Below are 16,311 nucleotides of genomic sequence, written 5' to 3' on the forward strand. Positions count from 1 at the left end.
ATTTCCTAATGATTAGCATTTTCACTGTACTCCTGGGAGAAGCTGTAGCTTAATTTTCCTCCCCAGTTTGCTAAATGGCTCAAATTATTTGCAGTGTTCACACTTAGAAGATGTACATGTGAAGGGAGGCTGTTTTTTAACAGGCTTCTATCATATAAATAACTCAGCCCTATTTAAGTTAACACTTTTTTCTGGAACATGACTTTATATAGTTGGACTCTGGTCCACTTCTAAACAAGGTATGAGAATCATATAGCTATGTGTCTTCAGGTAGTATCTGGTTCTTACATAACTGTCTTCTGGAAAACTTTCTGGATGACACAGAAGAGATTTTTCTGCTTATGCTGTTTTACAGGTTTCTGGTATATTTTGTGGCTTCAGATAAATAATGCTAATATGTTATTGGCTGGACTTAATAATTTTCTTCATGATTAAATATAGCATACCCGTCAATGCCTAAGATTATCCTCAGGCAAACTTTGCCTGATGATTTATAATTAATCTTAGAAATGTGCCTGTGTTAAAAATGAGTTGCTGTTTTCATCTCTCAAATGCTACACTACAGCCAAATTTATGCATCTCTTCTTTTAATATTTGATGGTGAGTGTTATAACCCAGAGGTGGCAACCTGCCTCAAATGCTGCCATGTCTTAGATATTATAATAGTGATTATGAGAGATGTTGTATTCATAGAAATGGAAATGTCTTATTTTCTTCACTTTAAGGAAACTGATAGTGCCAGTAATGTTAAAAGTGTCCCTGTTGTTCCCAAGTCCTCTGAGTAATCTCTTAATCACTAAGCCACATACTGTGTATGTAATAATTACAGATCTGAGTGAGCTAGTTTTCATGCAAAGTAAGGAAAAGATAAAAAGTTTCAATGTGCTCACTTTTTTTCTGCTAATTAGATAAGGATTCAGAGCAGGCTCTTTATAAATGTCCTAAGATCTCGGTAGAAATCTGCAATTAATAAGAGGATTTCTTATAGCCTGTTTGTCACCTGTGACAAAGAGCCCTCCTAAATGCCAGCAGGGGTTTCTCAGACAAGCTATAGCAGGTTTTATGCTCTAGAAAAACTAAATTTCTAAGTAAAACTCAAGCTATCTTGAGTTTGGATTCCTGGAGCTATTCAGGCACTAATATAAATGTGGCTGTGATACTGCAGTGTTCTCCTCTTCCTAGTTAATTTTTTCTTATGACCACGAAAATGCTTAACTTCAGTGTAGCTCTTATCTCTTGTGTGTTTGAGAAAATACTTCTCTCCTTAAAAGCATGGCTTCTTACATCATGGCTTCATAAATCAGGTTTGAAGATTGTGAACTTTGTTTTGCTCTTTTTTCCCCCCTTGTATGTTAGCATTGTCATCACAAGCTCAGACTTCAGTCAGTTGAGGTATGAATCTGTAAACTGGACAGTCCCTGAAACTACAGGTGGAAACTTTACAGATCCAAGTTGACTGCATTTTTTCCCCGTGTCTCTTTCCAGAGTAATTGCAAAAAATTCAGTTTTTTTCAAAGCAGCGCAGTTGTTGGATGCCTGTTTCAGATAGTCAGTTAAAAGCATGCATTTTGGAGCATGATGTGACAAGGCCAAGAAATGATAGCCTATCTGCTTTAGTAGATGACATGCTCTCTGAGAATGTTATTTTCTAATTTCAGAAATAGCTGAAATATAATTGGAAGAATACAGCTTAGAGGACATCTCTAACATGTTGTCCTGTTAGTTGCATCTAAAGCTTTCATGCTTGCTTTTCTCAGGAGAGGGGTGGATGTGTTTTCTGCCTCCCTCCCTCACTGCATTTTTGCACTGCATGCTGAGGTTATTACTGGACAGAAAATATGTACTCACCACCGGTCAGACATAAAGACTTTCTTTTTTTGATGGTAATAGAAGGTAACATTGACTTTTTTTTTTTAAGAGCTGAACTGGGGTTGTTCAGTCTGGAGAAGAGAAGGCTGAGGGGAAACCTCCTGGATGTCTACAACTCCCTGAAAGGAGGGTGCAGAGAGGGGGGGATGAGTCTCTTGAACCAAGGAGCCAGCGCCAGGACAAGAGGGAATGGCCTCAAGCTGTGCCAGGGCAGGGTCAGACTGGCTCTTAGGAAGTATTTCTTTGCAGAAGGGGTTGTTGGGCGTTGGAATGGGCTGCCCAGGGCAGGGAGGGAGTCCCCATCCCTGGAGGGGTTGAAGAGTTGGGTTGACCCAGCGCTGAGGGATCTGGTGGAGTTGGGAATGGTCAGGGTGAGGTTCATGGTTGGACTGGAAGAGCTTCAAGGGCTTTTCCAACCGAGATGATTCTGTGAATCAGGGCGACTTTGCCGCCTTCTGTATTATATGTGCTTAAACACCTGACCTTGAAGTAGTGTTTATGTGTTCTTGTGGCCAAAGAGTTTGATTCTCAAGTGGTAGGTAGTGACAGACCACAGTAGGATGTGTGTGTAAGGTTTTGTTCAGGGAACTTTTGAACTGCAAGCAAGATCTCTTCTGTGGAAAATAGCAAAATGTGAGCATCTTGATGAGGTGGGGGCACTGCTGGCACTAGTTTATTAAAAGACTCTCAAGCTGAAGATAAGTCTTTGTTTTGGGATTGTTTTGACAAGCACAGACATAATGAAGTGACCAACTAATGTGCTGCAGGAATGTGCTAAAACTGGGGTTTTTTTGGTAAACATGCTGTGAGGTCATATGGTCAAAAGCGGTTCTTTGCCTCCTTTGTTCTTTCTTCTCCCACTCAAATGTAAGTAGCCACTAACCTTATGGTAGAGCTGGGCTTAATGGTGAATGTAAAGTTTTGGTGTAATACAGGTGCTCAAGGAGAGAATAGTAGCCAAGTGCTTAAGATCTTCAGAAAGGTTAAAAAAAAAATAAAAAGGTGGGAAAGAGTCTTTCTTAGTATATTTATACCTGGTTTTGTTAACACTTTGAAGTGATTTCTTTCTGTCTTAGCTATAGTCCAGCTGAGTCGTTGCCTTATACAGCATTTAGTTAGGACAGCCCCTAAAATAAATGACCAAAAACGTTAAGAAAAAAATATGGCCTTGTTACTGCAAAATGAAAAATAGGGCTTTTAAGCAGAATCTTTTCTGGAGTACATACTGAAGCTCTTTGAATGGGAGCAGGGGCATTTGTTTATAAGAATAAGGAGTTAAAGTCCATCAAGATTAATCTTTGCTGTGAGTTTACTGCCCAGTTTGAATCTTAAATGAACCATAGACAGCTATATTTTTAAATAGGGGGTGAAATGTGGAACAGATCAGGAAATCAAGAGGTGATAATGATGCTGCTGTTTGTGCTTACTGGAGGAAACTTTTGCCTTTATTCTTACAGATCTAATTATAGCAACTGGCATAAAATTCACTGCATTGTAGTATTCCCAAAATAGTACTCCAAGTAGGAATTTGTGTTCTAGGTTGTGTCCTTGTGTCCAGCTAGGGGGCCTGCATGAGGACCTTGATCTGCTCTGTCACCTCCTGCATTTTTGCCTTGCTGCCTCTACATTTGGTCTGTGCTAGAAGCCTTAGCCCTGGAAGGGGCTCTCATGCCTTAGAGTGGAGCAGGTTGCCATCATACAGCTGTAATCCCTGATAATTGGCATCTGGCCTGATAGAGGGAACAGCTTGGCCCATGCTATCCTAAATACTAGAAGCACACCCTTCCATGAGCAAGCATAAAGTTAGTGATGATCACAATATCGCCTGTTCTTTATTGCTCTTTTGATGTTCACTTGTTCTCCAAGATAAAATTACACATCCAGTATGAAATCTGTTGATAGCTGAAAATAAATGTTTGCTTAGCTTTTTACCATTCTTGTTGCAGCTCTCAAGTTCCACTTACAAATATAGGAGTGAGGAATTCAAGAGACAGTTTTCTCATCTACCAGACTCGGAGAGACTCATAGTAGGTAAGATGTAATCACACCAAAAGTGCTTGTCTTCTGGCTGATTGTAGTAGTGCCAAGGTGGTGGGGAGGGTGTGTTTTGGCAGATTCTAACGACAGCTGATACCTTCCTGTTCTCCTGTCTCTGAATTAGCATCAAATACCTTCAAGGAAGATCAGGTCCATACTCCTCTCCTGTACTGCCTGCTTTGCAAAAAAATCCCAAACAACCTTTTGGGGGTTGAGAAGTGAAGGATTGGATACAGAATCCTTCAGTTCATCTAGATACGGGATGGGAGCCTCTTAAAAGTAGTGATAGGAAAAGAAATATAGTGGGTTTTTAGACAAAACCCTTGACAGTGGTAGAAGTGTGACTGCCTGACAGCAGTTAGCTGACCAGCAGGAAAGGAAGGTCACTCTGCAGGGTCAGGGTGAGCACTGAGCACATAAACTCAACATGTGCTTGTGTGATGCAAGTGTGAGAAGAACCAGAGGTAGAGTTAAATCCTAAGACCACTGAATTTGTTTTATGTTCTTTCCAGCATGGACAACCAACTTGGTGTAGTTGTCATAACTGTTTATTTTCTACCCTGTGAGTGTCTGAGTCCTCTTTAAAGAGGCAACTAGTTATTACTGAATCAGTTGCTACAGATGTTGGGAGAGGAGAGAATGATTCCATAGTTGAAATGGGTTGGTACTTGGGTACAAAGGTAAGAGATGTTGCTCCAGTGACCCTCTTAAGTAGGTAGAGCATCCTTAGCAGAAGATTTTCACTTGCTTCCTGGAACTAAGCCTAGACCCTTGCTCTAGGCACCTTGATTAATGTGATTTCTGGGACTGAGTGTCACAGTGGGTGGTTGTAATTAAAAAAAACCCCTCTTTTCAGAGACAAATGCCAGCTATGTGGTATGAGGAGATAAAATTCAGTATTTAAGTGTGTAATTCACATCAGCCATCATAGGAGATTATTGGAAAACACAAACCAATCTTCAGTTTATTCTGACTTATAATGCTGGGCACTTAGGTGTGTTTGTCAACATAGTGTATTGAGGACAGATAAAAACATTTTATACTCCACTACACACTGGTCTGTGTAGTTGTAGTTACTGCCCAGGCTAGTGCTGAGCACAGAGCATGTTACCTAGTGGTGTGCTGTGCAAGTCTGCTAGTTCAGGGCTGTCTCATGCCTTGAGTGGAGATTTTTCACAGCCCAGTATACCAGGCTAGTTCATCCACATACTGATGACATGGGTGTAGGCATAGAAGTAACACTCAGCTGGAAGAGCAGAGGTGGTGAGAAGTGCATGGGGAGGGAAGCAGGTGGCAGAGAATATCAGATTATGGTGCATAACTTCTTGGCTCTGAAATGTTCCTTTTGAGCTCTGAGTCGCTGTTTTGCTCCATGGCAAAATCCAAAGAAAGCAAGTGTACAACCGTACCTCCTTTGCCTTCAGTGATGCACATTAGTCCCTCTTTTATCTCTTGCCTTGCAGGTAAGCCTGCCTGCGCTGCTAGAGCATTCTGTAACAAATCCACTGTCCAAGAATTAGGTGTTGTTTTTGTACAAAAGTGGCATGGGGACCGTTTAAAGTTAATTTCTGATCTTATGCAGCTGTTAAGGAAGTGAATATTGAGAGCCTGTCAGTATATGCTTGCAGCATTGTGCGTTCCTTCCAGATTAATGGAAGGGAAGTTAGAGCTTTCACTTGCACAGAAACAGTTAAATCCCTCTGTCTTTTTCCAGCCTCAAGAGGAGACAGTTATCCTCTGAAATGCCTTCTGCATTTTTAAAATACTTGAATTCAGTATAGAAGGAAAGGATATTACTTCAAAGCATTGTTTTGATGTTTCTCCTTGCACAAGATTGATATAAAAGCCAGTGAGCAAACTCTGGAGCACATATTCAATGAACAGACTGCTTAGAACTTGGAGAAAGGTTTAGTTATGGGTTAATCTCAACAATGTAGCACCTGCTTCATCAGAAGCAAAGTCATTATTTCATATACTTTTTTAACCACTTAAACAGTGCTTCTTTGGAAGGACTTTTTGCATCCTCCAAGCAAAGAACTCCTTTGCTTGATGCAGAGAAACTTATCACAGGCTTTATAGTGCTCAAAGAAGCAATTTCTTGCTGCTATTCATTAAAAGAACTGTAACTGTTGCTGTTCTTAGCTGTTAAAAAAGAAGTGACTATTCCACTGTAATGAGCACTGTATATAAAGATTATAGGAAATACAATTATTTTCTTATAATGAAAGGGAGAGGTCTTAGACTTTTTAAATGGGAGTTTAAAGGAGTGCCACTAACTCTGATTTGTCTGAATATGTTTGCAAGCAGCATCTTAAGTTAATGGATCTGAAAGCTTAGAAGGAGAAATGGTAATCTCTCCCTTTGATACTCTTTTGTGTAGGTTCCTCACAGTGGTGGTGCTCATCACTTGCCCACTGCTCTAATATTTATAGGTCTGCCTCCCTGCCTCCCCCAAACATAGGGTTCAGATGCAAACTTCTTGGTAATGCTTTCCTCAAGTCTTTAACCTCAAATCCTGCTGTCTTCCCTCTCCCTGCTCTCCCAGCATTTTGGTATCTTGACTTTTCTCTTTAAACATGCTTTACAACTTACTGGTTTGGGTTTCTTTAAGTTTATGTAATTCTGATTATGGTTATGTCTCCAAGGGCTCGTTGCAAGAAACTTTATTTCTACTTGATTGAGGGGAAAACCCCTGAGAATTTAAAAAATCATAATAAAAGCTTCTGTAGATGCAGATTTACCTTCAAATTAGGATGGTAAGTGACTCCTGAACATCTTGGTACTTGAACAAGAACTATATTCATCATCTTGTACACAGAGTCAAAAATCTGGCTCAGAGAATACCAGGTACAATCATTTTCAAAGTAAAAAAACTCTCTTTGATACCTCTAAAGTTAAAATCATTAACATCCTGCATGAATAGGTACATTCTGGGTATTTTCTATACATAAGGTAACCTTTTTTAGGTTGGAGATTCCAAAAGAGTCTGTTTTAACTTTCTATCAGTAGTACTTCTGAAAATTCCTTTTGTTTGAATCTTCAGGCTCTGAAATTATGGAAGTTCTCTCAGGTTTTTAAAGAGCGTAACCAAATCCTCTGCTCTTGCTCTTAATTAGCAGATATCTGATGATGGGTAATTGCTTTCTAGATGAGATCTGTTTCTCAGTAGGGATATTTCAGCCAGAGGCAGTATCGTAATAAAAATGACAGTCAGCTTCTGAAAATATCCCCTGCCTGAAGAACTGGATAGCTTCAAGCTGCCTTTTAGTGTCTCAGTCTGCAGCTAGTTTTAGCTAGTGGTAGAATCTGTTTAGTGGAAAACGATTATCTTACTACAACATATGAACTACTGTTATGTAGGAGTTGACAGTATAATCTGTTATACTATGAAATGTTTGTGCATTCTGTTGTTTAGGCACTTTGAAGTTTGACTTATGAATACTCCCCTGTACTTCTGATCTTGCTTGATACCTCTTCTCTGAAAATACAGGATAATGCACAGGGGATCACTAACTGGAGTGCTGTCCTCACACAGATATTTACATCAGCTCTGGCTTTGGGGTATTCCCAGAGCAATGCTCTGGATGCAACCCAGTACAAGTCTGACTTCACAGACTTATGAAGAGTGAAAGAAATGGCTTTTTATTTGTATTGTAATACCCTTTTATCTCATTTTAAGTTAACAGGTTTGGGTCACCTGAGCTGCAATAAGTGAGTAAACTTGCTCTTGCTCTCTATATATAGATTATGCCTGTGCACTCCAGAAGGATATCCTGCTGCAAGGACGCTTGTATCTCTCTGAAAACTGGCTCTGTTTCCACAGCAACATTTTCCGATGGGAGACCACAGTAAGATCTCTTAGCTCACTTGAATCCCACCTTTGTCCTGTACTTATCAGGATGTAAGAGTCCCTCAACCAAACCTTACCTGTTCAATCTCATGATAGTAACTTTGTGCTGAAGAGCCTGAGTGGAAATGCAGATCTGCTGCTCTGTAAAATAAGAATAACATTGGAGACATTGGAATGCTGAAGTAAGCCTCCTCAGTCAGTCATTGAGCATAGGAAGGAGTTCAGGAGTTAAGCTAAGCTGATCTTTCACATATCTGGATGATGATTTGCCTCTCTTCACCAAGGAGGGTAGCTCTATAAAGGGATGTAACACATCATGTTCTCCTGTAAGACCAAGAGCATAAGTATGTGGTGTTTCTCTGTTCAGGAACTCTCCAGCATTCAATCTTACTTGGTTTAGTCTCACATGTAAGTATCAACATCTAAGAGTAGCTAAAGAGAATCTGTAAATGACCTCTGCAAGTTTTTATATTGTGGTCTGTAGCTTTTGAACAGCATGAGCAACAGTAGATATTTGTGACATGTTGGCTTTCTGTTTCTGTCAAATTAGGTTAATGAGTTAAAATTTTTTTTATTCAGGCAGTTGTTGCTTCTGCTGTAGAAATAGCATGAGGCAGTGAATGAGAAAGGTAAGGTAACCTAGTTAATAGATGATGGAGATGTGTCAATGTTCTGCAGCTGTGAGGTTGTTCATATGTTAAATTAATTTCAAATTCTACTATGTGTGCTCAGAAGTACAGGAAAGAACAAATAGCTCATGTACTTAATACAATGGGGAGCTGTAGAAATGCTTAACTGAAAACCAAGATTAATTTCATGAGATTAGTTTGATAATTGAATGTTTCTTATTATAGACTTCAGATTAAAAAAAAAAAAATCCCTCTGAAATGAAACCATTGAATATCTAAACTACTCAAAGACTGATTTTTCAGCTAAAACAGCATACATTCTGGTAACCTGTTCCTGCCTGCCTAGCAGAGTGATATTTTCAGTGATATCCTAAGGCAATCTGAGCTCATCAACTGCAATGGTAGAGCCAAGTTTTGGGACCTCCTCAGCAGGCCAAGTTGATGCAGAGAGAGAAAGTGGAGGACGTTCTGCACACACAGAAAAAAAAAAATCAAGATCCTACTGTCCGTTATTCCTTTCTCTAAGCTGATTGTTAGCACAGTCTTATCTTCAAGGGAAGCAGGTAGGCTTGACAGAAATGGCTTGTTGCAGCTAGTCAGACCATGCTCTTCTAAATAGAAACATTTCAGATACTAATATGCAAGGCAAACACACCCAAGGAGGAAGATTTCCTTGTGGTGTCTGCACTGCGAATAAACCTTTGTGAAAGTGAACTAGATTGCAAACTTCTGTGAGATGACATAGGCAAGATAGTCTGTTACTGAGCTATGTCCTGCTTTACATATAGTGTACTGACTGGGATTGGCTTTTAGATCTGTGGTTTCTATGTGGCTGGGATTGTGCCCTTAATCCTTGAGTGCTGGAGGAGTGCAGTAAAAGAAAAAACGTCTTGCTTTCCTAGTATGAAAGCAGAGGAGGTTACTCTTAAGTCATCTTAACTTGCTTCTACTTTGGAATGCTTGCTGTTAAGATGTGGTGGTTTAGGCCCTGCCGGGACTGGAGACCACGTTGCCGTTGCCCCTCCCCCATCCTTGGACACATGTAGGGCACAAACCCCCGGGGTTGAAATAAGGAGAAATTTAATACAACAGTGTAATAAACAATCTGAACAACAACAATAGCAATAATAACAACAATAAACAGTAATAACAGTAAACAAGACAAGATATACAGAGAAGTACCACAGTGGACACAACAGCCTGCCATGCGTGCTTCCCGCGACAAAAGCCACAAAAGAAAGCTTCCCGCCCTGCTGTGCTGGACCTGACTTCAGCATGGTATGAATAACCCGGCTGGAGATCCCTTCCCCCTGCTTGGGAGAAACTTAACCCTATCCTAGCTGAACCAGGACATGAGGTTAGCAAGCGGAGACAGTAATTGCCTTTGTGATCTCAACTGAATTGCATCCCAGGGTTTGGGGTTGGTTTGAGTTCCTCTTGTTTGTTCTGCACCTTTGTAAATTTTTAGTCTTAATAGTTATTTTCAATATGTCTTATTAAATCTGTTTCTGCTTAGATTTCTATTGCCTTGAAGGATATTACTTTCATGACAAAGGAGAAGACTGCTCGACTCATTCCAAATGCCATACAAATAGCAACAAAAGGAGAGAAGGTGAAAACCTGTATTTAAAAACTTTTTTTTAAATTATAAAATCCAGGGTAGAGTACTTGTAGCTTTAAATTTGCATAAGTAACTTCCCTGTCAAATCTTTAAATGTGATAGGGATTAGAAGACAGACTTGATGGTTTGGTCCCTGTGTGTATTGGCTTGATGATTCAGCTTTAGTTTGATTGCAGAATCCCCAAGTAGTGTTGATGCAGTAACCGGAGTTTTTGTCCCACCTATTCTCCAAGAAAAGCCGTTTGAAAGCTTAAAAGTTCAGGGCATGAATTCAGAATGAGATGACAAAAATATCAAATTCACTTGATTTCAAGTGCCCCTGGAAAAAAATTGCTGAAAACAGGAGGACTGTGATGTCATGGGGTTTGAGTTAAGGAGGAATCTACCCATAGAACATGCAATCGTATGTGCTGGGAAATGTAGGTGTGTGTGTGGTTTTTGAAAAACTGAAGAGTGTGATGCATAAAGTTTTTGTGTGCTTCATGATACTTCTTTCTAGGGTGAACCTGGAGCTGTTCTTTGTAAAGAAACTGTGATTCCTCATATTTGGCTTTTTGTTCTCAATAGATTAATTATTAACCTTCGTCATCAGGAAGATAAATCTATTTGCTAAACAAACTTGCAAATGGGAAAGATTTTAATACTGCAAATGGTGCATTTAATTTGATCTCCTATTTTCATTATTATTTTAATTTCAGTTCTACTTATGTGAAAAGATTAGTAAAAGGAATCTATGGCAGAAGGATGGAAAGGGCTGTGGCCTGTAAGAAATAGGCATGTGCAGCTCTGTTTTACTCCACCTTCTATTTGAAAGTGGGAGAAAGATTTGTGTAGTTGGTTGAAGGGGAGCTCTTTCTTTGTGCCAAAGGTACAAATGATTGCAATCAGATGGCCAGAAGAGCCAGTGTCTTTATATATACTATGTGAATATTGGGGAACTAACTCTTACTAAAAGTGAGTGTGGAGTGTGAGGAATATGAGCCCAGACTTGTTGAATGTGAGAGGAGCATGCCATTGCTGAAAACCTTAGGATATTTACGACACAAGGAAGCATTCTGAATTTCTTGAAATACCTTTTTTTTTTTTTTTTAACCTTGTTTTTCCTGCAGTTTTTCTTCACATCATTCAGTGCAAGAGACAGAAGTTACCTCAGTATTTTCCGTTTATGGCAGAATGTGTTGCTGGATAAGGTAAGCTTGTAAGCACTGGTACCTGTGGTTAAGTAACAAAATAATCCTTTTCTAATGTAAGCAGATGTGTCTTTGGAGGATAAGAGACTTTCCTTTAAGAAATCAGCTTTTCCCTTCTGACACAGAATTCTAAGCTGATGTTCTCCTTCGGCTCTTTGTATTTTAGATCCAAGATAAACGTCTCATCCTTTCTTTCTCATACTGCCACCTACAACTTTATTGTTGATGATGGAATATTTTGTCTGTGAAGATAAGTTGCATGCTTCTCTTCTTCACTACCAACTCCAGCAGATATTACTGAATCGGCATGCATTTACTTCACATTTTCTGTGGCTAATTTGTAATCAAAAAGGCAAGGGGCTTTTTCAGTGAAAGTTTTTTTTCTTTTTAAGGAAAAAGCTAAAAGTCACCTTCTCAGATAAGTTAGCTGAACCTTTGCCAATCAGCTCATTACAACTCCCCTGACCTTGAATAAATGCAACAGAGGCAGGCTGTATGATATAGAAGTTTTGGCAACTTCTGCTAGTTGATTTATACTGCAATTTGTGAACATTTAAGCAAATCTTCTTTCTAAAAATGTACCGATGCTTTTGCAGAACATCGATGTAAGTAATGCATTTTTTTAAAACCAATTCCTTCCTGTTTATGGCTCTTGTTGAAATATTTCAACACAGTTGCAATTGAATGCTGAAATATCCATATATAACTCTGTGCTACAATGGTCCCCAAAGGCTTAAAGTGGTTGAACTACTTCTATGTAGTACCCACACAAGTGGTTTTTGTTAGATGAATTTTAGGGCAGACTAGAGGCACTTTTTTCAAAAAAAAGCTGAAAATAAAGGGAAGTGCCATTTAAGGCAAAACTAATGTTTCTTGCAATTCTCTTCTTGCTCACATCAAATACTATTTAACTGTAACTGTAGACTAGATATTAGGAAGCATTCCTTTTCAGAAGGGGTTATTGGGTGCTGGAATGGGCTGCCCAGGGCAGGGGGGAGGGATCTGGTGGAGTTGAACGGTCAGGGTGAGGTTCATGGTTGGGCTGGAGGAGCTTCAAGGGCTTTTCCAACCTAGATGATTCTGTGATTGTGATAACTGTCTTGTAGGCAAAATCCATGATGTATTATGTCATCTTTTGACTGGAATGTGCAACTGGAACTGATTTTGTTTTCTTTTGTTAGGCAGAGTTTATCAGGAATGATGATTACCCTATTCAGTTGGTTAGTTCGTGGTGCAGTAGATTGAATGTATGGGCATTCAGGTATGGATTCATATTCAAGGGGCTTGAACAGAGGCAACAAGCTTTGTGCTGTTCAGTATTAGTTTCTCCTGTGCTTTTCTACTCTTTGACACTGAGTGTCACATTATGAACAATTTTTCACTTCGGAGCAGTGACTAAAGGATAGAGGTGAAAGTAGAGGGCATGGACTGGGTGTAAAATGATACGACTTAAGCCATCAGGTTTTAGGAACCAGTGCATCTGAGTAGCTTGGGTACTCTTCTTATTCTTTCTATCTAATCATGCTATTAGCTTTCTTGCATCCTCACTGAAGTATGTTGAAAGTTAAGTCTGTCATGTGAATTTCTACTTGGGGTTCTCAGCAGTAAAATGGATTGTTGCCTTGAGGTGTATGTAGGGCTTTTTAACAAAAAACAGCTCTTTGGAGCTGCTTACTGAAACAGAATTTCTGTTAGGTTGAGCTCCTACTTCTGCAACATAGTAATTTCTAATTCTCAGCTAGAATGTGTTGGAGGCACCTGTCAGCCTGCTTGATGATTCTTTACAGCTTTACCAAACTAGATCAAGCTGTAGAGGGGTGCTGAGGAGTTGAAAGTAGAAACTGAAGTTGCTAGAGCTGGATCCACTGACTCCACTACAATGGCAGCTTTCCACCTACCTGTTGATAAAAGAAAGCCCTTGGTGCATCCAAGCAGTTTTGCTGCTTTCTTCCTACCACCTCATGGCAGGGACAGAATACATTTGAGAGATCTCATATGTCTGAGGCTCTGGCATGATATGCAGTGCCCTGAATACATGAAGCCTGGTGTTTCTGGGCTCCAGTGGTCAAAGGGATCTCATTAGCATTTGTAAGGCTTGTGACCAAAAAAAAACAAGTCTCACTCTGGAACCAGTTCCAAAAGGAGCTGGTTTTAATGTATCCTGTGCAGATAGTTAAATGTTTTGAAGCCTGAGGATAATTTAGTTGTTATCTGGAGTGCGTCTGCTAGATGTGAAGACACCATCCAACTGTTACATTGTGAAATAAAGTCGTTCTGGTGTCATCTGGAGTGTAGCTCTGAATGCAGCTGTTGCAAGTGCTGTTTTATGCCACTTGATGATGAATAATCTTAATTTCCAGGATTTGGATCCAGGGGATGGAGTGTTTGCTTCAAACCATGTTTGTGCAGAGGTAACTTTCAGTCACTGGCTCTGGCCTCATCAGTGTTTCCTGGGCATAGATTTCATGTTACGAGGTTTCACCTCTGAAGAGTGACCTGTCTGCTTTACCTGAAACACCTTAAGGTTTCACCACCCACAGGATACTCGGTAGGGTCAGCATGCCCTTTCCCAGATCTCCATCTTGTGGCCATTCTGCCTTCTACCTTTTAAGTATCACATGTCCTAGACAGTTGGAACAAGTAGATTTGTGTAAAGTTTGCCAGATGACTTGTGTTGCATAAGAAAACCAGCAAATGGTTACATGCCTAAACTTACTTCAGCCATCAAGGTGCTTTCCCCCAACTTTGTGGAACTATTCTGGTAGAACTCCTGGTCCCCTTGGCTGAGTTGTAATTCTCTAGCTCATAGCTTCTCATTTGGATCTTGCTCAGAGTGCATTACTGTGCATTTGGTGCCCTTCAGCTCATTCTTGTGGGAATCAATGGGTACCTTCATCTTAAGATAGTCCATTCTTAGGCTATTTTCTTAAAATGTCCATGTAAAGACTTCTTTCTTTCAAGGAAAATTCCACTTTTTTTTTTTTTTTTTACAGTCCTATTGTAAAATGTGCTCAGAGTGAGTCTCTTATGCTTTTACCTTGCCATTGTTTTTTAAATGCTCCTGGTTGAAGGGGAAGCATCATGGAAAATAGTCATTAATGTAGGTCTGGAAGAGACATGACACCAATCTTGATAAAACAGATAGCTGCTTCCACATCCACTGAGGCTTTCAATAATACATCAGCTTATAAAATCAGCCAAAATTCCTGTTTTGCAAGAGGCTTTCCAGATTTGTAAAACAAGTTTACTAATGACTGCTGTTGACAGTAAGAGCAATGGTGTTTATTCTTTTGCTTTATTTTCCTAAAGCTTATGGGTGTCAAATGTCCTTTCAGTTGAAGGGGGAAGGAACAAATTAAAATCTAATTAGGCAGGTCATTCAAATCCCAAACGAACACAGCGCTCCTTATTTCTAATGGAACAAGATCTTAACTTAATCAGTCTCAGTTCCCATGAGTCCTTTTCCATAGAGTTGGATTTATTTTCCTGTTCTTCTTATGCTTTGCTGGGTAGAGATTTGCACCTGTCTCCGGGGACATTGTAGCAGGTAAGTCTAGAGGTGCAAAAAGGGACCAGAATTTCTGATGAGCTGAGGTTCTTGTGGCAAACATTTACTAGGGCAGCAGTTCTGCCTTCCCTGACAGCTTTTCAGGGAAGGTTGTGAAAGAGTTGTTTATTTGCACCTTTGTGTGCAACAGAAGGTTGTTTTAGAGATCAAAGAGGGCTTGGGTCGATAGTGACCTTCATGTTTGGGCAGTCAGAGGGGAGTTTTGCCATTTACCTCCCCTGTCCTGCAAACATGCAGTCACAGAGTTTGACATCAGAGTTGCTCGGTGGGAGTGTGGTGTGTGGTGAGGGGTTGTTTCTGGAGTAAACCTGTACTGAGTGTCTTGTTCTGCATCTATCCATAGGGGGTAAAAAAAGGGTGACTGTTTCTGTCAGTGGTATTCTGTAGTATTGCTTGTGCCATGCCACCAACTGTCTAGTATGAAACAAAGTATTGATATTTTGTGCTCCCAGCTTAAAAGACAAAAAGGTGTCCCAGCTGCTTCTTGTAGCCTTTGTTTTTGCATACGGAGAGAACAGAGTAAAAACCTAGCATAAACCATCACATTGAGTGGGTAAAATAATCCCATGTTTAGATTCGGCTTTTCAAGCTTCAGAGCTTCTCAAACTATCCTCTCGGAAGCAAAAGTCTGACCCAGAGAATTTGTGCCCTCCTTTGCCTTCAGAACTAATCCTTTCTGATATAATAAAGCAAGTCTGGTTTGATCTTGGGCTGTGACCATTAGCAACTCATTATATCTAGCTGAGCTAGGAATAATTGAGCAGAGTGAGAATCCTGTTTTAGACAAAGTTGGTAACAGCGACTTTATAACACCCTGGGAAACAGCTTTATAGATTCCTAAAATGCATAGCTTAAAGTTTCTCTACTCTCCTCAAGCTGCTGAGCTCTGTGTACAAGGGCAGTCTGATTTGCCCACAGACTGGTGCAGAACGTGCTGGTGAATTTAATTAGAGGCATTAAGCCATTTGCCAGTTATTTTCTTATGACTGGAAATAAAGGCACTGGCAATCTCGGGCCACAGAAGTGAAAGTGGCCTTGTTTCTGTCCTTTAATTTGAGGTTGAAAGTTGTGCTGTCTAAAGCTACACCTCCCTCCTATTTTGCCACCATGGAATGCCTAGGTCCTGGTTTTAGCCGTTTAATGGAAACAGCTGGAGGTGGTTGGTTGTGGTTTGGAGTTTACTGCTCCGAGGGGAAAGCAAGGCAGCAGCGTGGGGATGCGTGTGTTTGTTTTTTTTTTTTTTAGCACTACATCGCTTCGTCCAACAAACCCCCATCGTAGAGGGAGGCTGGCACCAGCTGCCTTGCTGTATATTTTAATGTTTACTTTTCCTCGGTAGGATTAAATACCCCAAAACTGATCTCTGCCGCTGTGGGATGCTTGTGCCAGCCGCTTGCTGAGCAGCCCGACCCCTTGTGCTGGAAAAACCCCCTCAGCCCCATCCCGACCCACCCGGGCTTTGTCCCGAGCCTCGCTGGCGTTCCCACTGTTTGTGGTGGGGGTGCCACGGCCACAAGCGCCTTGGCGATGCCCGCCAGTGGCCCCGC

At 40.4% G+C, this 16,311-nt stretch overlaps 1 protein-coding gene across 2 annotated transcripts in view; it reads left to right on the top strand.

Annotated features, from left to right (window-relative positions):
- Positions 1–16,311, top strand: part of GRAMD1C (GRAM domain containing 1C) — a 53,516-nt gene that overhangs the window by 13,893 nt on the left and 23,312 nt on the right. For both annotated transcript variants that reach the window (XM_026843823.1, XM_026843827.1), the window contains 4 exons: positions 3,816–3,900; positions 7,651–7,754; positions 9,902–9,997; positions 11,116–11,196. In XM_026843823.1, the coding sequence (XP_026699624.1) occupies positions 3,816–3,900; positions 7,651–7,754; positions 9,902–9,997; positions 11,116–11,196 (366 nt within the window). The remainder of the gene's footprint in view (positions 1–3,815; positions 3,901–7,650; positions 7,755–9,901; positions 9,998–11,115; positions 11,197–16,311) is intronic.

This window comes from Athene cunicularia (genome assembly GCF_003259725.1).
Source record: "Athene cunicularia isolate RWA chromosome 1 unlocalized genomic scaffold, athCun1 chr1_part1, whole genome shotgun sequence".
Lineage (NCBI taxonomy): Eukaryota > Metazoa > Chordata > Aves > Strigiformes > Strigidae > Athene > Athene cunicularia.